The 23,521-nt window shown below is 42.9% G+C and overlaps 1 protein-coding gene across 2 annotated transcripts in view; it reads left to right on the top strand.

The window, feature by feature from the left end:
- Window positions 1–240: 240 nt before the first annotated feature.
- The window catches only part of SEC24D (SEC24 homolog D, COPII coat complex component), a 100,266-nt gene continuing 76,985 nt past the window's right edge, over window positions 241–23,521 (top strand). The window contains exons 1-6 of one of the 2 annotated variants that reach the window (XM_059722096.1): window positions 241–399; window positions 7,069–7,262; window positions 13,947–14,073; window positions 16,535–16,683; window positions 21,608–21,877; window positions 22,900–23,021. In XM_059722096.1, coding sequence (XP_059578079.1) covers window positions 7,112–7,262; window positions 13,947–14,073; window positions 16,535–16,683; window positions 21,608–21,877; window positions 22,900–23,021 — 819 coding nt within the window. In that variant the 5' untranslated portion in view covers window positions 241–399; window positions 7,069–7,111. The remainder of the gene's footprint in view (window positions 400–7,068; window positions 7,263–13,946; window positions 14,074–16,534; window positions 16,684–21,607; window positions 21,878–22,899; window positions 23,022–23,521) is intronic. The other variant, XM_006259662.4, reaches the window with a different exon arrangement.

Here is a 23,521-nt window from a genome sequence, read left to right on the forward strand (position 1 = left end):
TGTCCAAATTCACTGTCTAGCATTAAAAAAAAAAAAAAAAAAGTATGGAGGAGGGGAAAACAGCTGAGATTCACGCGACTCCAGGAGCTGACGCCCCCCTGCCTCGCTTCTGTTCCTCCCTCTGGCCTCTCCTCCCCCGCCCTGTGCCTGAGGGGAGGCTGCTGAGGGCAGCGGCTTCAGCACGGGCAGTGCGCATGCGCACACTCCTCCTCCTGTCAAAGGGAGCGAAGTTCAGCGCGGGGCCGCCTCCTCCTGGCGCGCGGCTGTTGTGAGACGTGGCAGTTCGGGAGCGTCCCCCCACCCCCTCCCCCCCGTCGCGCGTCGTTGCCGTTGCTGCTGCCGCGGAGCCGTGTCCGGCGCGAGCCGCAGGGGGCTGCGCGCGCCGCTCAGGTACCGCCGGTGCGAGCCCCTGTGGCTGTTCAGAGCCGCCGCGCGGGGGGGATGGGGCTGCATGAAGGGCGTGCGGTGCCGCGGGGGGAGGAGGGCTGGGGTCCAGCGTCGTGCCCCTGAGGGCGAGTGGTGCACGGGAGGAGGGCAGCAGTAGCAGTGCATCCTCTAGGCAGAGCACTGGGGTGCAGTCCAGCTGCTAGGGAGGCTCTGGCACCCAGATGTGGGGGTCACCCAGTAGGGGTGATGTGCCCAGCTAGAGCTGTTGAAATCCAGCAGGGAAGGGGGTGCGTTCTGGGTAGAGGGGTGCCCCCCCCATGTGGTGAGGGCACCTTATACTCAAGGCTTTGGGTGGGGGGAGGGAGATCATATCATCCTCCTTTAGGGACTAAAACTCCTTTGAACAGGCCTCCAATTTCACTTTGACTCTGTGGGGATGGAAAAACAATTTAGACTGGTTCATTGGTTAACAAGTCCACCTCGGTGAAGGAGGAATCCAGAGACCACCCCCCCAGGTTATGATTTTCAAGTCTAATAGGGGCTCTTGTCTCTTATCCCTTCCCAACTCCCCCTTAATTTGCACCCTGCCATTGAATGAATATAGTGGACAGCAAGGTTATAAAGGGGGGGGGGGGGGCTCACAACTAGGCAGGAACAAGGGACCTCGCACCTAGGTGTGGGAAGCTGGATGGTGCATTCAACACATAATATAGTCATGGGTTCAAGGGGACATGTATTGGTGACATGCCTTGAAAGTTGTCCCTTACTGAAGCAAGCATCTGGGATGATCTAGTTGGGGATGGTTTTGCCTTAAGCAGGGGGTTGGACTAGATAACCCCCTAAGTTCCCCTCCAGCCCTCATTTTCTAGGGTGCTAAGTGGGTGCATTTTTCCTGATACATTAGGGAGACTTTATGCTTCTACAGCTTCCCATGCAAAGCATCTGCCGAGGTCTTTTTGATAGGGTGTGGAAATGCGGTCTGTTTTATTGTAGCGTGGACAGCATTACCTTGTGAACCATGCATTGTTGGTTGCAGGCTGATTGTAAGATGCTTGGGGCAGAGATGCCAAGCATGCTGGCGCTTTCTAACAGCCCTTTTGCCTTTGGGGGAGAGTATGGGTTTCTGTTCAAAATGAAACCCTGTACAGGTGGACCCCTGCGGAGCTACGTTAATTCAGCATATGGTGATGCACGTTTCCAGTACTGGCAATGCATCCTCCATGCAGAGGATTGGGGTGCTGGGAGGAGCTCGTTGGGGTCAAAGCACTATGGCAGCAGTTGCACTAGGCAGCGGCTATGAGGGCGGTGCTCCCAAAATACTCAGAAGTGGGGAGCAACAGGGGTGGAGTATCTCTGACAAGCCCATTTTGTGTTGTTTAAGATGCATAGCCTGGATTACAATAGAGATCATCTGAATTTAAGTGAAATGGGGTGGTTTAGGTTGGGTTTTGGAGGATGCAAGTTAATATTACAAAAGCAGAGGAAGACAAACTTTTTTTTTTTTTTTTTTTAACTGCATGGAGCGTAAAGCTGTTCTTCGTGAGAACAGCCCAAGTGACCACCTTAAAATTTCCTCTGTAATCTTCCAGCCTAGTTTTGAACACGTCTTGTTAGAGTCCAGCCTTCCCTATGGGATCAGTTTTATTGATGTTTTGGGTGATGTCTTAAAGCAGTGTTTGTTTTGTGTGTGTGAAATGTGCTTTGTATTTATCATATATAATCCTAAGTTAAGATGGGGTCAGGTCAGTAAACTGGCTTTATTTTGGTTATATTTGAGAGTCTTTTTTGTTCTTAGATGCTCTCTGTGTGGGGGAAGTTTGACGTGGCAAGATTTTTTTTTTCCTCTAGTGAGTGAGCTGGGGAGGAAGTAGTTTCCTCAGGATGCTGTCACAGCTACCAGAAGTGTCAGCTGCTGAAACTGCCTTGGAGTTGGTGTCTTTTTCTTCTTGTATTCCAGCAGTTAAGCTGTATCGCAGGTATTTTAGTCCTGATTGTTAGGCAGATCATTGTAGAGTGGCCAAAGCTCATGCTGCCACATCTCTCTCTCAAGCTGCTGGGGGTGGCGGGGAAGCAATGCTCGCAATAATGAAGCACCCTCTAGGCTGTTGCTACTATTTTCTCTTTTATTTCTCAGTCCTATCTCATTGATTAAGAAGCAAAAGCTGAGTCTGTCATCTCACCTGTTTGGAACTGCTTAACATATAACCAGAAATGTCTTAAAGAGCTGGGAATTGTGTACAGTGCAGTTCATTTAAGTACAACATCTCAGACTGGAAGAAGACTGAGTTTACCCAGAATATGCTCTCACCCAAACTCGGTGTAAACAATGCTCATTAACTGCAGAAACAGCCAATGTTGTTTCTCACCTCAAAGCTGCTTTAGAAGCTTTCAAATTGATGTCTCACCAATTACAAATAAACAGAGCACAATTGTCTTAGGGAGCATATGGGAGACTCACTATTCCTATGCACTGAAGCAGTTTAGACACTTAAGCAGTGTTTGTTACACTGAAAGTAATCGCTAATAAATCAGTATCGTGTTATGAAGCAAATTGTGCTTAATAATCCAATACGGACATAAGTATACCCTATATTAAATCATTGTGGCCTGGCATCATAAGCCAGAACGTAAGGTGTTCTGGGTCATCACTCTGATTTTTTTTTTTCCTATCTGAACTAGAAATCAGACTCAAGGTTTTAGACGCGCTTGCATAATTAGGAGTGCCTCAACTATTGATATCATATTCCCAACCTGACTATTCAGAGGTGCTGAGCAGTCAGCTGTTTCTGACCTCAGTTAAGAGTTATGCATACTCAGCCCCACTGAAAATCAGTCTCAAGTTGGACACCTAAAACTAGTTTTTTATTATTATAGATAAGGTCAGTTTTTAGCCTTAACCCCTCTGGTTCTTCTTTTCTCTTTCAGTCGGGAATAAAGGTCACAGGGTTGTGCAGCACAACTTCAATAGCTGGCCAGTATTTTCAGGTCTCTTAATGAAAGGTGCTATGTAAGTGCAAATTAGTGTTATGAAATCTAGTGATTAGGCTAAATATTACAACATATTTGATTTTTATAATATTAATATAAAATTATCAGTGGTCAGAAAGAAAGAATTTTAAGCATAATGGGAAAGAAAAGACGTGGCTACAAGGCATTCCTTAATCTTTAGAAGACTGTTAAAAGATTTATTGTAGTGAGATCCAGCACTGAGATATAATAAACTATATAAAGTAAAGGGGGTGGGAGTGGAGAATCTAGACCTGTTCACTAGACTTCAGTGCTATTTGAAGTCTTATAACAGATATTGAAGGAAAGAATAATCAGTAATATGGAGGTAAACAAAGTATGACAAAATACAATAAGATTTTTATCCAAGGAAGATCATATCCGAGCAATCTGATATCCTTTAGTGACAGGTCAACTGACATCTACAAAAAGGCAATGCAATGAAGCCAATAGTTTGATATTGTGCCTTATGTAGAAATTATTAGCTGAACTGGAAAGATGGGACTAATTTTATAATAATTAGGTGGCTAACGGGATGGCTAAATGAGAGACTACCAGGGTGATGATGAAAGGAGAGTTATCAGACTGGAGACAGGTTAGTAATAGAGAGCTCTGATTTTGGGAGTGAGGCCTATTTTGTTTAACATTTTAATTAGTGACATTGGTATAAGGTAAATTTTACAAAAGCTGGGAGGTATTGCTAGTGCAGAGGAGCATTGGGTATTCTACAGGAAGAAATAGATAACCTTTTGCAGTGGACCAATAGAAATAACATGAAGTTTTTAATAGCATGAAATGCTGAGCTGTCCACTTAAGGAGTATTACCAAGAACTGCTCTAAAATGGGGGTCATAGGCTGGAGGCAATCAAGGAAGAGAGGGACCTAAGTATACTGGTTAACTTGTAATTGCTAATCACCAGTGTGATGTGGCCGTGAAAAAGACTTGTTTGAGGAGACATGACAGCAATCTTCAAATACTGACGGGCTGCTATAATGAAAAAGGAAAGCACTTTTCTCTCTTGCTGCAGAGAGGAGGACATGAACACTGGTTCATGAAATTCATGGTCTTGAAATTGCAGCAAAGTATGTTTAGATTGGATATCCAGAAAAACTTCTTCATTGTGAGAATAGTGAGGCAGTAGAATAGATTGCCTAAGGAAGCTGTGGACTTTCCATCGCTGGAGGTATGTTCAAGAAGAGTTTGGACAGCCACTGGTTAGGGATGATCTAGGCCTATGTTCCCCATGGACATTTCCCGTGTGTCTGGGTTTTGCTGGTTGTCATTCCCCCCTTCTCCTTCGGCCCACAGAAAAACAGGGCATGTCTACACGAGATGCTATGGCGATGTAGTATTGGCAGGTAGAAACCATGAGGCCAACACCACATTGCCGTAGCAACAAGCTATGTTGCCATAGCTCGTCACTACAGTGACGGAGTGTCTAAAAATAATCATGTACCACGGGGACTATGCAGTACCAAATGTTCAGTGAGGGGCACATGTAAATGCGCTCCCCCCCTCCTCCCCATGCACACACACTTTTTCTGTTAGACATATCAGGGTGTTTTTAAGTCTTCCTAGAGGCGTTGGGTGTTAGCTACAGTCAAGGCTGGGGACTTAGGGTGTGCTGATTTTCCTGCTGGGAGCAAAGCCAGAAGTTGCTGGCTAGAGGGTCTTGCCCCTCTGCTTAAGGTCAGACCGATCGCCTTATTTGGGGTCAAGGAGGAATTTTACCCCATGATCAAATCGGTATAGACTCTGGGGGTTTTTTGTCTTCTCTATAGTAGGGGGTTGTGGCCCTCTACCTGGGACCTTCTGAGCATATACAGTCAGACCCCGAGTTACGCAGGGGATATGTTCCTGAAAAACACCGTGTAAGTTGAAACTGTAACTTGAGGTGTTAAGTCAATGGAAAACAGGGGGAATAGGGACCTGGGACCAAGAGATTTGATAACATTATTTCATAATAAAAGGCTATTTAAACACAAATTAATGGAATTAATAGCCTTATTAAAACCTTTACTCCCGGCTATGGGCTCATACAGAGACAGAGCTTTAGCCCTAATTGCCGTGCCGTCGACAACTGCTCCTTTTGTATTGGTCATTTCATTGATCCAAAGATTGAGTTCCTCAACCTTATCTAAATGAGGAATTCTAGTCAACAACGACACTCTCGAACTTACAGGGGTTGTCGTTTTTACGCAGTCTCTAATTTTTTGCTCACTTTTTTTAATGGTACGCACAGTTGATTCACTTAAACTGTGTTGGCGAGCAGTCGACGCAGCACTATTGCCTTCTCTTAATTTATCAAGGATTTCTATTTTCTGGGCCAGGGTGATAGACTTACATGCTGTTTTGGGCACAACATCAACGGCTTTCTTTGACGCCATTTTCACAAATATTCAGGGGTTAACATAACCAAAAATGATGGACAATCTTGGAGATGACAAGTGATGCTAACGCTATGTAAGCAGACTTCAAACTAACAACTGCTGTACCACAAACAGTGTAAACGTGAAGCAGGGTATTGCATAAGTTGAAACATGGTCATGTTATATAAAGCGTGTATACATGAATCAGTGTAACTTGACACCATGTAACTGGGGGTCCAACTGTATTGACAACATTTTATGGAAGCGGGACATTGGCTGCCATGGTTCCCAGGCTTTGTGTGGCATATTAGGGTGTTAGGTCTATGTTGTATCAGGGTTGATGGTAGTCTTATTTAGAGTTTAGATTATTAGATATGGTTGTATGGCATAGTTTGGATAGGGATGATCGTACCTCAGGCAGGGGGTTGGACTATATGACCTTTGGAGGTCTCTTCCAGTCCTACTTCTCTATGACTTTTATGCTGTATAAGAAGGGGTATTTTTAATACATGGGGAAGTATTAGTACCACTGTACAAAATTGTAGTAAGATCCCATTTAGAATACTTTGCATGTTTCTGGCCACCTACATTCAGAAAAGATTAATTTGAACTGAAACAGGTATAACAAAGGATTACTATAATAGCCAAGGGGCTGGAGAATTTATACATGAGAAGAGATTAAAATTGCTCCACTTGTTTAGTTTAACAAGACCAAGATTAGAAAGGAATATTACTCCTCAAGGAGGAAGGAGAGCTGTTGAAAAACCATGAGATGAGTACAAGATCAAATGGATACAAATCGTTTATGAACAAATGTAGAATAGAAATTAGAAGAAGTTTCCTGGCAGTTACTATTGAAGTTTTAGAAGGCTCTTGCCAGAAAAAAATAAAAGTTAGTGGGCAAGGGGTCTGAATGTCTTGGTAGGTTGATGGCAGAGTTAGCTTAATGGGGTACAGGGGATCTTGGAGCAATAATGGGCATGGATAAAGTGCAGATTCAGGCATTTCAAATTCTCAAAGTGGGAAAAATAATTCTTCATATGGGAGGTGACCGGTAATCCCATGCTTGGCTAAAACAATTTTTTAAATTGTTTTATGATTATGAAAGAAAGGGATTGACTTCTGATTCTACTTTAAAACGTGCCATTTAAAAGGGGACAAAACTGAAATGTCGGGCTAGCACTGTTTTCTCAGCTCCCAATTCTCTTGCTGCATTCAGGAGTTCATCCTGCCTTCCATTTGGTAAGAAAAACACAAGTCTTGTAAGGTGCTAATGAAGTAAAAGCTGATATCTTTCTTTTGCAGACCCCTAATAAGGACTTTTATTTGGAGTGAGAAAACTGTCAGCATGAGTCAGCCAGGTTATGTTGCGACACCTCCTTATTCCCAATCTCAGCCGGGAATGGGAGGCTTTTCTACAGGACTTGGCCCTCCTACTTCTTCACCTCATTATGGGCATTATGGTGGCCCTAATTCTTTGTACTCAGCACCTCAGTCAGGTAAGACAAGATAAGTATTAGATGTATTCAGGGCCTAAATCATATTTCCACATCACATCCGCATCACATGTTGCCATTGGCACTGATACAGGCTGCTCTATTCAGACTTGATACTGGTTTGCCCCAATGCTTGCAGGTGTAAATAGTGACAAAATATGTGCGAGGCTATAGAAAATCAGGCTTTTTGGGTACTTTTCCATTGCATGTGAATTTAGCTTTGCAGTAAGCAGCACCGGTACTTTGATGCCACATTGAAGAGAGATCTCTAACAGGAAAGGACAGAGAAAGCAGTTCAGTATCTTTTCTGGAAATGGAGTAAGGTATTGCTGAACAAACCTTGGAGGGGAGGGTTGTGTTCTCTGCAGTAAAACCAATACTTGATCAAAAAGTCTTAAGGAAGATCTAGAAGACCTTTTATGAGCCACCTGGAAGAAGACTTCCTCAAGAACTGCACCATCAAACCCTTGCTATACTTAAGATACATCGATGACATCTTCATCATTTGGACTGAAAACCTACAATCTCTGATTGAGTTCCATCAGAAATTCAACAATCACCATCCCTCCATCCAACTTTCTTTAGAATACTCCAGAACCAACATCTCCTTTTTAGACACAATGATCAGTATCCAGAAGGGTAAAATACAGACTACAGTATACAAGAAACCCACAGACCAACATACATATCTGCATAGAACCAGCAATCACCCTAAACGCACCAAAAAATCTGTGATATACAGCCAAGCCCTCAGATACCACCGCATTTGTACTAAAGAGAACACCCAGGATTGCCACCTCACCAATCTTAAACAGGCTTTCACCCAACAAGGACACTCCTCCAGAGAGATAGATCGCACGTTTGAAAGAGCCATCCGGATACCAGGTGAAGAACTGCTGCAGTACAGAAGAAAACCCCCCGCAAATTGCACACCTCTGGTTATGACATATCACCTCTCCCTTGAACCGGTACAGAAGATCCTCAAAACATTGCAACCCATATTAGAAAGAGACCCTATTCTTAAAAAGATCTTTCCAGAGCCACCCATCCTAGCCTTCAAACAAGCACCGAACCTCGCCAACCTCATCACCAGAAGCAAACTTCCTCAAGCCCAGAACACACCAAAAGGATCCAGACCGTGCCATGACAAGAAACGCAAAACCTGCCAACACATCTCCACCACCCCCACAATTACTACACCCCACAACAGAGCCATCAGCATCCCAGGATCTTACAGCTGCACCTCCAGGAATGTAATATACCTCATCCAATGCACCAAATGCCCTGATGGAAAATACGTAGGAGACACCAAACAACAACTGCTCACCAGAATGAATGCACACTGGAAATCTATCAAAGACAGAAATACCCAATTACCGGTGGGAACACATTTCTCACAGGAGGGCCAGTCTCTCTCCAATCTCTCAGTGCTGATCCTCAAGGGAAACTTACACAACACTTCCCAGAGACGAGCCTGTGAACTCCATTGGACCTCATTGGTGAGGTGGCAATCCCGGGTGTTCTCTTCAGTACAAATGCGGTGGTATCTGAGGACTAAACATAGACATTATAATTTGCCTGGCAACTGACTCCCCAGCCCAGCCCCTGGCTTTACTTTTCATTCCATCCAGGAAAAGCACACACCAACTGCTGAAACTTCCTTAGCCTGACAAAGGGTTTTTGAACTCAAAAGCTTGCTTAATAACTATTCTCCAACCATTTGGCTTGGTCTAATAAAAGATATCAGATTCACCCAAGGAACCTTGTCTGCCTAAGGAAGATCTAGACATTCATACACAATTAGTATCTTACTAATTAGGCTTATTGGCTACTAGGGTTGGTTGATGAGTGGGAGATATAGCCAGTTATCTAGCCCAATAAGAGTCAGTTGCCTCCAGTCGGAACAGTAACTTATCTGGCTTTTTACAAGAATGGCAGCAGGATGCTCATTATATCCCAGTATAATGTACAGGGATCCTGGTTTTCTTCTACTTAAACCAAAAATTGGGGTTTAAAAAAAAAAAAGTAACCCAAAATCCACATTTTTCCATGATTTAAAATGAAACACCACTAATATGTATTAGTAATGTTTCATTTTAATCACTGAAAAATGGATTTTAGATTACTTTTTTTAAAACCAAAAATTGGGGATTTTTTTATTTTTGTGGGGTTTTTTAGTCAGAGAAAACCAGGATCCCTGTAATATACCTACCAACCAAACTGTAGCTGATGCTCTTCAGATAAAGCAGAGCAATGGTTTGCTTTGGTGACTATTTTTACTATACTGACATTTTAAATATAAAAAATACAAAACTGAAGAAAGATTGCTGACCTGCTGTTTCAGATTCCTTAAGAAGAGATGTATGTGATGGCTGCTGCAAGGAAATGGCCAAAAATTTATAAAAACAAAAATAAATAGTCTGAGCCATTATTCATATCAGAGTAATATCAGGAATGTCAACAGAATATGGCCAAAAGTATAGGGGCAATAGACTAATAAAACAGTAAGACTTAGAAAGGGAGGAAGAAAACTGAACATGATGCCACAGAAATTAGTTGAATGAACATTAAGATCATAGGAAAGTAGGGCTGGAAGGGACTGTATAAAGATATCCGGTCCAGCTGCCTGCTCAAGGTAGGATCAGCCTGGTTAGACCATCCCAACCAAGTGTGTGTGGTCTCTTACAGACATTCAGTTTCTCCTGGGAGAGAGACTGCTCTTCCAGAAACCACAAGTTATGGATGTTCAGACTTTTTCTCTCAGAGTAAAAATCGTACTCTGGGAGAAAAATAATCTGGGAACAACCAAGGTTTAAATCACTCCTGGAAGAGTATCTTCTGGGAGAGTGAATGTCTGCTCTGATGTGCTCTTGAAAACTTTCAATGATGAAGATTATACCATTTCTCTAGATAGCCTGTTCCAATGCTTGACCACCCTCATAGTCAGAGTTCCTCCTAATTTCCAACCTAAATTTTCCCTTTTGTAGCTTGAGACCTCTGTTCCTAGTCCTGTCCCCTGGGGCCACAGGGAAAAGCCTATTTCCATCCTCTCTATAATTGCCCTTTTAGGTATTTTGAAGACTTTTATCAAATCTACCCCTCTCCCAGTTTTTTCTTCTCCTGACTAAATAACCCTAGCTCGTTCAGTTTTTCCTCAAAACTTGCTTCCCAGGCCCCTAACCATTTTTGCTGCTCTGTGCTAGACTCTTTCTAAACTTTCTTTCCAAATTTCCTGTGCTGTCTACATCCTTCTTGAAGTGTGGGGCCCAAAACTGGACACAGGTGAGGCCTCACCAGTGCTAAATGGAGTGGAAGAATCATTTCCCTTGATTTGCAAGTGACACGCCTCTTAATAGAGCTCAGTATGTTTTGGTCTTTTTGCAACAAGAGAACACTGTTGGCTCATTCAGCTTATGATCTGCTTCAGTGGTGCCCTTTGGCCAGATCTGATCCACAGCACTGTGGCAGAAATGCCACACAGTCAGTGCTCCTCTCCAGAGACCCCTCTCTGCCAGCCTGAGAGGCTGGTGTTGAATCCCTCAGGGCGGGGATCTCCCTCCTTGTCTGCATGACAAAAGCCTGGTGCCTGGGAGGCGATGCTCTGGTCACCTGGGCAGGGGGGAAAGCCCGGCCCTGCGCATGGGCCCAGGTAGCCAGGGATGCTTGGGAGATTGGTCGGCTTGTGGCCAGTATTGGCAGCTTCGATTGGACCGGGCTGCTGAGGTCAGAGAGGTTATTTAAGGGCCCGGGGCCAGGAAGAAGGCAGCCATTAGACATGCGGTCATCCAGGTGAATCTGAAACTGGCTCTCTCCTCATCACCGCATGCTCCAAGAGTGACCTGCCTCCAGAGGAAACTCCAACCACCTCTGGACGATACGAGTGAGTAAGCTACTCGAGATCCGACTAGATATTTAGCTTACAGTAATTCAGATGCGTGTTTAAACGGCTACCTCAGCCACTCTAGTTTGCTCTATGGGATTCCTCTGATATTCCTCTGATATTGTTCTACCCTTTACCCTGTTTCCGCCCTACCCCCTGTAATCAATAAAGTTCTCCTTTGTGACTGGTGTGGGAGACTTATAGAGGGGTGGGTCTAAATTATGCCAAGCAGACCCCTTAGGTCTGTGGACTAAGGGAGGCTTCCCTAATCAGCCCCTGACTTGGGAAGTGCCCCAAGTGCTTATATTGGGTCGAGTACCCATTGGACGATCAGGCCTGTGTTCTCCAAGGTGCGCAGAGCCAGAATTGAGTCCAGAGCCTCGGATAGTGGCAGCAGAAACCCCAGGCTAGCGGGTGTGCTCCAGGGAAGGGGTTGGCCGGACATGAGGAACCCCAAGGGAGGCACTCGGAGCCTGGAAGGTGGTTGGGTGCAGGGAGGTGGGCAGCTCAGCGCAGGAGTGCCCCCTACTGGCTCGCCACAAGCACTGTCTCACTTGGTCCATGGGGTTCCCCATAGGTCTAGAAATTTAGTGGTTGGGGAGCAGTGGCATTGCTTCCCTACTGCCACAATCTCTGGACCTATGGGGAGCCCTGGGCCCTGTGTGGTGGACTCAGACCTCAACCCAGCATGTAGAGCTGGGCATAGGTGGTGCCAGGCCTGCAGGGCTCAACCATGGTCTGGGGGGCTGGGAGAGGCATGGTGCCTCTGGGACCCAATCCTGGAAGGAGGGGGTGGTGCCAAGTCCCTAGAGCCCAGTCCTGGTGTGCAGAGCTGGGAGAGGTGGTGCCGGGCCCCATGCCCAGTCCAGCCTACAAGTGGGTCCTGTGGTACTCATCTGGCCTACGGGCCAAAAGGTTGAGCATTACTGGTCTCCTGTAATCCCCAGGTCCTTTTCTCCAGTACTTCAGCCTAGCCACTCATTTCCCAGTTTCTGTTTGCGCATGCAGTTTTTCTGTCCCAAGTACAGGACTTTGCGCTCGTCCTTGTTGAATTTCAGTTGATTGATTGCAGACCATTTCTCCAGTGTATTCAGATCATTCTGGATCTTCTAAAGGTAAAGAGATAGTAAAGATGTCTGAACTATACAAATCAGAGCAAGTAGATTTTTAATAAATACTTTTGCAGGTAAAGAGGCTTACAAGATTACAAAATCCTGTTAGTCTTTACATTTCTCAGATATTGGACAGGAATAAATCCATAGAAACTAAATACAAGGTCATTTTCGTTTGCATTTTTTTTTCTTTTTATAATCTCTGTGCATTTTCAGTTGCCATGAAATGAGTGGAAGGAACCAATTTGGTCTACTGTTAGGAGACCAGGATTTCTATAAAATCTCACATCAGGGCTGAGTTAACCTAATTTACTGGCTTTAAGCTAGAATAACCTCTGGAAATGTGTGCAGTTTTTTGGTTAGGCTATTCTGAAATGATAGTACTAGATTTGGTAGATGTATAGCTTTTTTAATGTGAAAAATATAAGTGAAAGGCAAAGATAAGTAAGTTGAGAAACACTCATTTGAAAGCTATTTGTATTGTTCATTTTAACTTAAATTGTAGTATCTTTCTACAAATCAGTCAGTTTTCTGGGTTTCTCTATATTTAGGAATCAGCCCTATTTTGGGGATCCCAGTAATAGTTGAGGAGGTATTTTCATAATGAGCCTGTTGCAAGTTTTCAAGCACTTTTGAGATGCAGCACTCCAAGGAAAAAAAAAGGAATATTTTCTTAAAAGAAGAATGCTTTTTATTAAAATACCTAATGGGAAGGCTTGAAATTACCAATCATGCTTTTGGTTTAAAAAAAATCAAAGGGTTTTCTCTGCACTAAGTTGAAAGCTGTCTTTCTGAACTCATGCATTTTCCCTTTCTAGCTTCTTTCCCCTTTCATTTTTCCTCTTCTCTTTCCCACTGTTATTTCTTTTCCTCGCTGTATTGTCTATCTTTCTTTTCCTTCCTCCTCCCCTTTTCATATTCCCCTTTCTTCCATCTCTTTGTTCCTAATCAGTGTGCTAGGTAGTTTTTGCATGTACACAAGACACCTACTGCACAGTTGACTAACTGCACAGTAAACATTTCAGCCTCTACATATGTGCTCCCATTGGGGTGCATGAAACTAATAAACTCCCCAGCAGGATAGAACTTGTAAATAAAAGTACTACCCTGGTGCAGAGTTTTTTTGTGCTCAGCAGTGCATGTGTATATGCCAACTGGGCTGGGTGGGACACAAAGGTGCTTTAGTGTGGGGGCTTCCTGCCAGTTAGCCTTGCACTCCGCAGCACATTGAGCCTGGTCAGAGCAACCCCAGGCTGATAGGCTGGCCCCCATGGCCCCCTGCCAGCCAGGGTTGCTGGCTTAATATGCATGTGTCTGGATGCATGTGTAAACTATGTGCCTGGTAGCAGTAAACTGCAGAGCAATACGCTCTATAGCTTATTGCTGCACATTAATGGCACGTGTAGACATGCCCAGTAAATACAAACTGGGATCCCTGCAAGCTAAGGGCAGATGTAGGAAAAGATGGGAGAATGAGAAGGCACAACTAGCAGGTCAGCACCGTTAAATGTTTTGGGTGACTTGCTATTGCTCTCTCTGAATTCATCCAGTCTTAGCTACTGCTGTGGAAAACTTAATGCTAGTGCTCAACGAATTCCCATTTAAAGTAGGGTTTTGTGGTAATACGTAATGGTACGTAATGGCACTATGGTAATGTAATAGATATAATGTATTTGTGTGCTATTTATTTTGTAGGTATGTTGAAATCAACTGTGCCTTTTGGATCTTCTGCTCCTGTTGGATCCCCACCTCCTGGTACCCACCTGTATAATCAGACCAATCTCCAGAATGGGCCCAGTACACCAGGGCATCAGCAACACAGGTGACTTTACATATGAACCACGTTAATTATTTAATTCTTTCACTTGCCTTTTTTGATAGTGGATGCATATCTTTCAATTATTCTAATCCAGCCAGTTTGGAAACTTTAGGTTACAGCTGTCCAATTGCACCATGCCATGTGCCCCTGCCATGGGCCTGCTGTTGCACCATGCCAGTGCCCTTACACCATGTAGCCCTCCTGCCATACTGCAGCCCAATGCATGGGTTCCCCAGGTCTCCTGAGCCCCTTGGTCTCAAGCTCCCTGAGCCCTGTAGGTTGGCCAAGAAGCATGGTGCCCAGAGACTCTGGCGGCGGCGGCAGCAGCAGCAGCAGGGAACCAGTGAAAGGAGTGGTGCTTGGACTGGGAGCTCAGAGGCCACAGGTTAACCCCTCAGATGCAGACTCCAGGTCACCAGTTGGCCAGCCCTTGTTTTAATGAGTGGAGCTGATTTGGGAATGTTTTGGCTGTGATTTTTATTGGAAAATGCCTGCTCATTGAAGCAGAAATATTTCAGCAAAAAGTATCAGTATTTCCCCTTCCTTCTTGTTGGAAAGGTTTCTTAGGTCCAGAATGAATTTCTGCTCAAAACGTAAGGGAGAAGGAGACAAACCTCTCTCCCTGTTACACCCCGCTTCACCCCACCCCAACCTGCCTGACTAGCTAAAAGCTTAGTGACTGGAGATTTCATTGTCCTTTTCCTGTCAGATGCAGAGCAGGGACTTGCATCTTTGTTGGTCATGTCAGTTTCATATTCTCTGGCACAAATAATACTTTTATTTCTTCAAGTGTAAGAGCTTCCACAGTAGAGAACAAGGGAGACTGACTGACTGAATTACCTGGCAATTGGGGCATTCCTTTGAGGTATAAGAGACCACATTGTGAATCCATTCTTTGAATCAGGTAGAACTGAGGGTTGTCAGTCAGATGAAACTACATCTAGAAGAACAATTATAGCTGTATCATAATAGAAATAAATAATTCAATATGCACCCTAGGGCCACATCCAGGTGAGCACAGATGTGTGGGTGGCGCCACCAGAGCTGACCTGAGCAGAGTGCAGGCTCCAGGTCAAATCAGCCCATGTGGGGCCCTGCCCCTGCTCCGATCTGGGCCCTGGAGCTGAAGAAGCTGCCTCCGCCATCAGCAGCAGCAGCAGCATTGGCGGTGGGGAGGGGTAGCTCCACGCCACCGCTGCTCCTCAGCTGGGAACCCCATCACCTGGCAGGGCTCCCAGCTGAGGAGGCGCACCATGCTGATCCAGTGCCCACAGCTGATGGTGCACCCCCGCAGCTGGGAACCCCATCAGTAGTGGGCTCCCAGTCATGAGGGTGCATCTGGCCACATGTTCAATTAGTGGTGTGATAGGAACCAGCTACAAAGTTGCTTCACATTTTTTGTGGAATAACTTTGTGGCTTATTACTTGTTTTATGATACCATTAATTACTTTAATGTGTGGCTGGGTTACAACTCAGAGTGTGATTAACTAGTTAATCACACTGTAAGTATAATGTGTGGCAGGTCTTAGTGTCACCTAATAAGTCAGTGGCAATGCTGGAGATTTTTATTCTTTGACTCTCAGTTCATTACCTTGCCATCATATGCTATCTTTACTCTATCTCTGTATACTGTTTATGTTCAGGTTAGAAAGAACTGGTATTCAAAGTTAGGAAGTGCCTAGAACAAAATTGTAAAGAAAATTAATGGTAATTTACATATAGGAAAAGAAAAGTTGCCTTATTTTCAGAGAGAGAATATAGGTACAGCACTATAGAAGACCTCCTGCAAGCTGTGGTCAAAAAGACAACTATTCAGAAATAAAACCAAGGGAATAACAGGTGTTGCTCAGGTTGGATGTATCCTCTTTTCTCCTCTTCTGTGCCATCCACTTGTGCTTTATCTCTGCCCAACTTCAAAGTCTCCTCACTTCCAGATTCTTTGAACTCTGACACGCATGCAAAATACCACCTATTGCATTCCCCATACAGGCTCTTCTTCTTTCTACTACATGCGGGGAAGGTTGGACGACCTCTCCTCATTATTTCCCCCTTCCCACAGGAATTTCTCTGTTAACCGGAAAGGAATATTTTTCATTCATTCCCAGCTGAATGGGGAATAGATTCCACTCCCAAGAGTGGAAAAAGCTTGAGAAAACTCTGGACTGGTCCGATCATAAGAGTTTTCTAAACTGCATGAGGAAAAGCTTAAAGGTAAAGCCCAAACAGTTGTTTGCTTCAGCTGAGTAACTGTGTGAGCAAATGAACATTTCCCATTTCCACATGCCCCCAGTTTTCTTTCTTAATGATCTGGGTTTTCTTTTAACATAGAAGATATCATCTCTGATAAAAATCTGAGGGGATTCCTTTGGCAGTTTGGCTTCTCATTGATGGTTTAAGTGGCATGTGAATTATGGTTGTCTGAAATGGTTTCTTAAGCAATTTAAATGTAATTTCTCTCCTCAGGTTTCAAGGTCCTTCACCTGGCAGCAGTGTACCACCTTCCTATCCTCCCTACAGTCATCAGTCACAGCCACCATATGCAAATACTGCATCCTCTTCATCCACAGCCCAACTGGCTAATCAGCTTGGCACCATGCAGATAAATACCTATGGTACTTGTCCATGTTGAGTCAGCAATTTTGATTTTCTTTTTGTTTCACTTTACTAATAATAACCTCTGCCTTGAGCACTATTCAGGTTCCTAAACTTCAGTCTCAGCCCACTGCTGAAGTTGTTTACAGATGAAATTATTTTATACCACTCAGGAGAGGCAGCTTTCAAAGTGCTGAAGAAAATGGTAAAACTCCCACTGACTGCAGTGGAAGCAGAGTTAGACCAGGAGTGTACAGGCTTGATTCTTGAAAGTACAGTTTGCTAAGCATTCCTTGTGTTGGATGCGTACAGTGGCCGCATCCAGACAAGTGCAGCTGGGTAGTATGTGGCACTGTAGACATGTCCGTGGCACCACGTACTGCACATTCATCTGTTCTCTGCGCTGCAAGGGAAGAAGGGGGGTGGGGAGGGCTTTGACCAGGGGTCAAGGGATATGCAGGGGTAAAAAAAACACCTGCACAAAAAAAAGCGGAGCAACACATACATACGCTCCAGCTGCCAGCCAGGCTCCGAGTGGCAGGATTGCTGCTGCTGCTGCTGCAGCCCCAGGAGGCCCACAGGACTCCAGGTAAGGCTGCTGGGGCCAGCCCAGTTCAGGCCCCAGCCTCTCCTACCCCACCTGAGGTAACCTGTTGCGCACCAGAGGGTGCATGGCACAGGCATTCCCCGGGGATAACTAGCAGTGGCACGAGGTGTCCCACTACTAGTTGTCCCTGGGGAACCAACCATCCACACTCTTGTGGATATGGCCAATATTGTATTGTATATTAAACTTCAAGTATGATTAGTATGAAATTTTTATTTTTTCCAGTGAATGTTGAGATTTTTTTTAAGACTAGTTCCTAAAAACAGTTTTTTATCTTGAAAATAACTCTAAAAAGAGGTGTTCCCTGGGTGTTTTGAATGTTATATCTGCTTATATTAGAGTGTATTATGTCGTTATTCTCATTAACACTGCAGAATGAACACAGCTGAGAGGAGCAAGCTGAATTTTGTACTTGCTTGCATATTCTTATCAGAATACCATTTACAGGGCTAAATTGTGCCCTCAGTTACAGCTGTGCAATGACAGAAAAGACAATGATGTTATACGGATGTTACAGGGATCATATGGAAGAAGATTGCCCAATTATAATAAAGAATGGCATTTAGTCTGCAATACATTTTGCCACTAATGGTGATTTGAGAATAAAATAGTTCAGGTTGAGTTCAATCCCAGGGAGTTTGTAATGCTGGTGCCTAGGGAGGAAAAAACATATTATTTAACAAGAAAAGCTACCTAAACTCAAACTGAAGTTATTGGAATACAGGAATCGTGCGACTTTTGGCCCTTTTTTGCAGTTATTTTTTAAAACTGATCCTAAATCTTCTTTGATGTATTATGGGTTAATAATGGGCTTGTACAATTGAGTAGTATATCAGTAGGGAAAACTTAGCTTCCTGTGGTGAAATTGAGCTATATCTTTCTTTAAAAACCTGAAACTGAGAATAAGTAGTGTAAACTTGAATTTTATGGTGCAGACAAAGTAATCAGAGGCTAAAATGTCTATGCTATCTAGAGGATAGACAACAGTATCTAGAGGATACACTTTATAGACAACTTCCTAGAGTCAGTGTGTCAAGTTCAGGGCTGTTTTCCAAATTCCAGTATCTCCTTTCTGCTTGTGCTGGGGCAGAAGGGAGACATTATGCCTGAAGAAGGGTGATTGTGTCTGAAAGCTTGCAAATAACAATTTTTCCAACTATTTAGTTGGTCTAATAAAAGATATCACACCTACCCAAGAACCTTGTTTGCCTGTGTCCTTAGACTAACACAGCTGCAGCCAACAATCCTTTTTAACAGACTTTTCAAGGATTTTGAGAACTATAAATTAAAGGGAAATGGAACAGTGTTTGTCAAAGTGAGTTACAGGCTAAGGATCAAATTTACAAATTTGGAAAAGCTATTGGCCATCAATAAAATGTGTGTGAAACCATTGCTTGCAATTGTTGTGTTGGTGCAAGCAGACAAATACATAGATGTACAGTGTTCTAATGTGACATACAAATAAAGAAAACTATTTTGCAAGCATATGGTGTGATTGCTGAAATTCCTCAGACTCCTTCCATATTTAACTCTCACCTGAACTAGTTTAAGAGCTATTTAAATAATTTTGGATTAATAGGATTTCAGCAAGTGTTGTCTGACTGATGTGTACATACATGACATCTGTTTATCAAATCATATTCTATACCAGATGTAGACAATGGGTGCTGGGACCCTGCAACCACCACTTGTCTCCCCAGTGAAAGGGAAAGACCCTGCAGTTGACACTTCTCTCTGTGGTGGCATGGGGAGAGTACCTGCACCCTTTGCTGCCAAATGCCACTGAAGCCACATACCCACAGACCAGAGCTAAAGGGTCTGTGGATTAGATCTAGCCCATGGACTTTAGGTCTCCCACCCCTGTAGACTCTGTACAGCTCCAGGAACTTACAAAATAAGACTGACTGTGCTGTGAAATGGCCATGAGCCAAAATCTGGGCCTTCAAACACTGCAAGACTCTTTGGGAGATATGTCTCTAAGGAGTGGAGAATCTGTATCTAGGAATGCATTTTCTTACATAGTCAAGATAATAGGAATGTATGAGAAGTGATATGTTAATGCCATTAGTGATTGTAACTCCGAGGAGTTATTGCAGAATGTGTTACAAAGGTAGTTTTCAGTTGTGTGGAAGCAGCTTGCTTTTGAACTCTCCAGAAATACTGGTTGTTACATTAGTGGGGTCTTGTGCTCTTTGACCTTCCATGATCAATATGGAGCAAGGCATGGGCAATGATGTCCTACTGTAGTTCCTGTCTTTCAGCTTTTTGGCGTCTTTTTCTTTTCACAGTACCATATTCTAGTTCAACAAAATTGTTGTTGTTAAATATTTGAGCTTATGTTTAATTTTATCTCAAGTATTTTAACTCCAAATTAAATTGGAAGCTATGGCTCTGTTCATGTGTTTTGGGGTTTTTTCCCCCTATCAACTTCCCATTAAAGCTGATTTGATTGGTTGTATAGACCCATTAAATAAAACTTGGGGCCCAATCCCATTCAAATCAGTTGGACTTTAATATTGAATTCAAGAGGAGCAGGTTTGTTCCCTGAATCTACTGGAGTGATAAGTGTGTGGGGAACATTGCATTTTTGTTGCCCCCCTCATGGCCAGTATTACTAGCTAGGATTAATTTCTTAAAACTTCAGAGCGATGAAAACCACACTGTCATTCTATTTTATGGTATCTGTAGTGAGTTTTATTTTACTTAGAATTCCCAAGGGAAACAATGTAATCCACAAAACAGACAAATACATAAACAATACACAGTTAAAGCAAACCTGCAGTTCTTTCCCAGACCCTGAGAGGGCAACTCCAGCTCTGTGCTGCCTCCTCTGCACTGCAACAAACCAACCTTTCTTCCTTCCCTCCTTCCTGCCCTGGGAGTTTTTAACTTCCTATAGGATGAGCCAGTCATCCTTGTCAGCTGGCCCAGTTCTCCTAGACAGGTAGGCTATCCCCTTATAACTGACCACAGCTGGGCTGCAGCCCCTGAACCATGCACCCTTTTACTGTATCAAAGGCTTTCAAATTCAGATAATTGAGGTGATTGTTCCAGTTGTTAGTTCTAACTGAATGAAGTCAGTTTATACCATCAGAGGACATGTCTCTTTCTCTATCTCTATAACTAAGTGCAAAGATAGATTCTTTTAAAAATATTCCTTGTTCTATTAAAATGAATTAGTCCATTAACTTAACCAGTTAAATCGGCCCCAGTGAACTGTGACTGTCACTGCACAACTGCTTTCCCCAAGACTAAAATTTGAGCAAGCATTTCATTAATATGTCTGAGACTTACAAATGAGTGTGTTTTGATTGGTGTCAGTTCCTTACCGTCAACAATAAATATGTAGAAAATATTTTTTTCTCAAATTTTACTTCATTCATATGCTTCAGATTACTGAAGGTATGGGTTTTATGCCATTCTGTTTCTTCATTCTAATAATGTTTCTTTTCATTCTAGGTTAGTTGTTTGGGGTTTTTTTCAGTCAACCAAAATATCAGCATGAAATTTTGGGGACCATAGTATTAGTTGATCTAATTTGGCAGAACTCCAGCAATTGAATGGAAATGTATCAGTTTGTGCCTGTTGAAGATCTGACCTTTGTTTTTACAAACGTAATTGTCTGATTAAATATACACTTCAGTTTTTTGTATAGTATTTGCAAGTATTTTGATGGAAACATTTTAGTATTTTTGGTTTGCTACTGTTTTTGAATCTGTCCTGATATTTTTTTTTTATTTTTTTTTTTTAACAAAGATCTGTCTTAACTCAAGATACAGGGTTTTTTTGCAAAAAAAACATTTACAATAAATGTCTTAAGTTTTTCCATGATTCTGTTTAATTCCAGTTGGAAACAGGTTGTTTTCTTATGAACAGATGTGGACACTTCAAGGAAATGTTTAAAGCTTATATTGCAGCATTTAGTGCTTGAGAACCTGAATGGTGTGAATGTTTATTTGCCATCAGGGCAATCTTAGTTTTCAAAAGTTGGTAATGCTTTTGGGCATCCCAGTCCAGACAGCTTTAAGGGCTTATTTTATTTTGGAGACTGTGGGCACTCAACTTTATTGTAAAAATCAGGCCTCAAAGTATAAACTTAGGAATGTGTAATCTGTTTTGATTTAAGTTTAATTTCTTATTTTTTTTTAACCTCCAAGATGTCATTTGTAGTGTAGCTAAGTATTTTTAAATGCTTTTTTTTTTTTTTTTTTTTTCAAGGCAGCACTGTCACATTACATTACAATGTTCTAGTACAAGCTGCAAATGTATTAGAAGACAGTGATATTAAATAATGTTAGTAAGCCATCATTGAAGTGTAATATAATACCTTTGCACAGGTCCTGGTGCTTCTCCAAGCTCTCGCATGTCCTCTGGACCTCCAGCATCTTTTCAAGGTCTGCCACCGCCACCAACACAGCCACAAATGGCCTTACCGCCAGGGGCTCAGATTCCTCCAACACCAGCAAATAATCTGAATGGAATTTGTACTCCACCCTCATTGCCTCCACTGGCCATGCAAGATGGGATCCCTGGATCTGGCCCGCCAAATGCCAATTTACAGCAACTTCCAGGACAACCCCCAGGGCCTGGGTATCACCCTCAGCATGGTAAGTATGGAAGTTTGGTGTATTATTTATTTTTAAAAGGAAGTACTCCTTCCTCCCACCTTTCCCAGCCAAACACCCATTAGAATTGCTGCCATGAATCAGGTTTTATTGATCTGAAACTAAGTGCCATTTTTTTCTTTTGGCATACAAGGCCTGATCTAAATTCTGTTGATGCCAGAGAAAAGCCTTCCATAGATGTCCTAGCTAATTAGAGTGTGACTCTTGGCACGGGGAGGGAGATGGAAGGGGCGGCGGAGAATCTGTCTAATGCACTGTGAAGAAAGGAGAAGCTAAATCCATTGGGATACTTAAGTCATGAACAAAATGAATTGATAGAAAGGGGATGACAAAGGGAACGGCATTCTATAGACTGCTTCTTACTAATGCTCCAGAAAGAAACAGAGTGCTGCCTTTCCCTACACTGACTGCCAGCAGCAGCTTTTGCAAATTGTCTTTTGTGGTTGAAAATTATAAATAAGTGCTAATGCAATCCTCTGTTCTACGAGGTCCAGGTAAGTTCACCCCTGTCTTTTTTCTGGCTCTTTAGTTTTCAAACCAGCTAGACAGGACCTGTGTTCCCTAACGGCAAGACCTTGTATACTGACAAGTCCATCTAGGTCATGGAAGACCCTACAGACCAGGCCATAGTGCATAGTGGCCCATGCATTTTGTTTTCTCTGGATGTACCGTGCCTACCTTGAGGCTTATCTTCGAAGTAATAAACACTAGACACAGAAATTCAGGTACACTTATCTGCACTTACAAAATTTTATCCATAAAAATAGAAGCCCAGATTAGGGCCCAATGCAAAATCAGACAAATCATATTAAACAGCTAAGAAACCCATGACACATGCTTTCTTTAAAAAACAAAAATAAAATAAAAGGGCCAAACTCTACTGATTTCACTGGGACTTTGATGGAAAAGGCAGTTGTCAGACATCTGACAGAACCCTGAAAGAACTTCATGTTGCATTGATGAAAATTTGTCAATGACTTTTTTTTTTTTTTGTAATGCTGCAGCAACCTATGGCCCTCAGATGGCAGGATCTCAGCTCTCTTATCCTGGTGCTTTTCCTGGTGGTCCAGGCCAACTTGCAGGTCCACCGCAGAAGAAGCTTGATCCTGATTCCATTCCAAGCCCAGTAAGTAATAAGGGACTTCTAGCAGTGAACTGCTTTTCATAAAAACATTTTGTGCTGGCAAAAATTGTAAAAGTTAACGTTTCTTCTTTTATTTCACTGTTATTTGTTGGTCGTTTTTCTTTTTGTTTAGAAATGATTTATAAGATATATTTTTAATTATTTATGTGGAATTCTCTGTCTGGAGGAAAATCTTGTCTGTAGGGTATAATGTAACAGCAGTGTGCAGCCTTAGTACTATTTTTTTGAGCATATCATTCAGTTTTTCTTAATGTGATAATATTATACAATATGTTTCCCTTTGTGCAATACCTGATCAGTACCTAGGGCTTCATCCACATTATTTCTACTTGAAAAGCAAATGAATAACCAACTCTTCTTTCTCCAGAAAGATCTACTTTAGGTATCTAATAGGGCTGTGCGAAACAGCTATGTTTCGTTTCGGTTTCAGATTTGGCAGTTTCGGAGGACAGTGATTCATTTCAGTGTTTCGGATCACTGTT

This window comes from Alligator mississippiensis, chromosome 2, assembly GCF_030867095.1.
Source record: "Alligator mississippiensis isolate rAllMis1 chromosome 2, rAllMis1, whole genome shotgun sequence".
NCBI classification, from domain to species: Eukaryota; Metazoa; Chordata; order Crocodylia; family Alligatoridae; genus Alligator; species Alligator mississippiensis.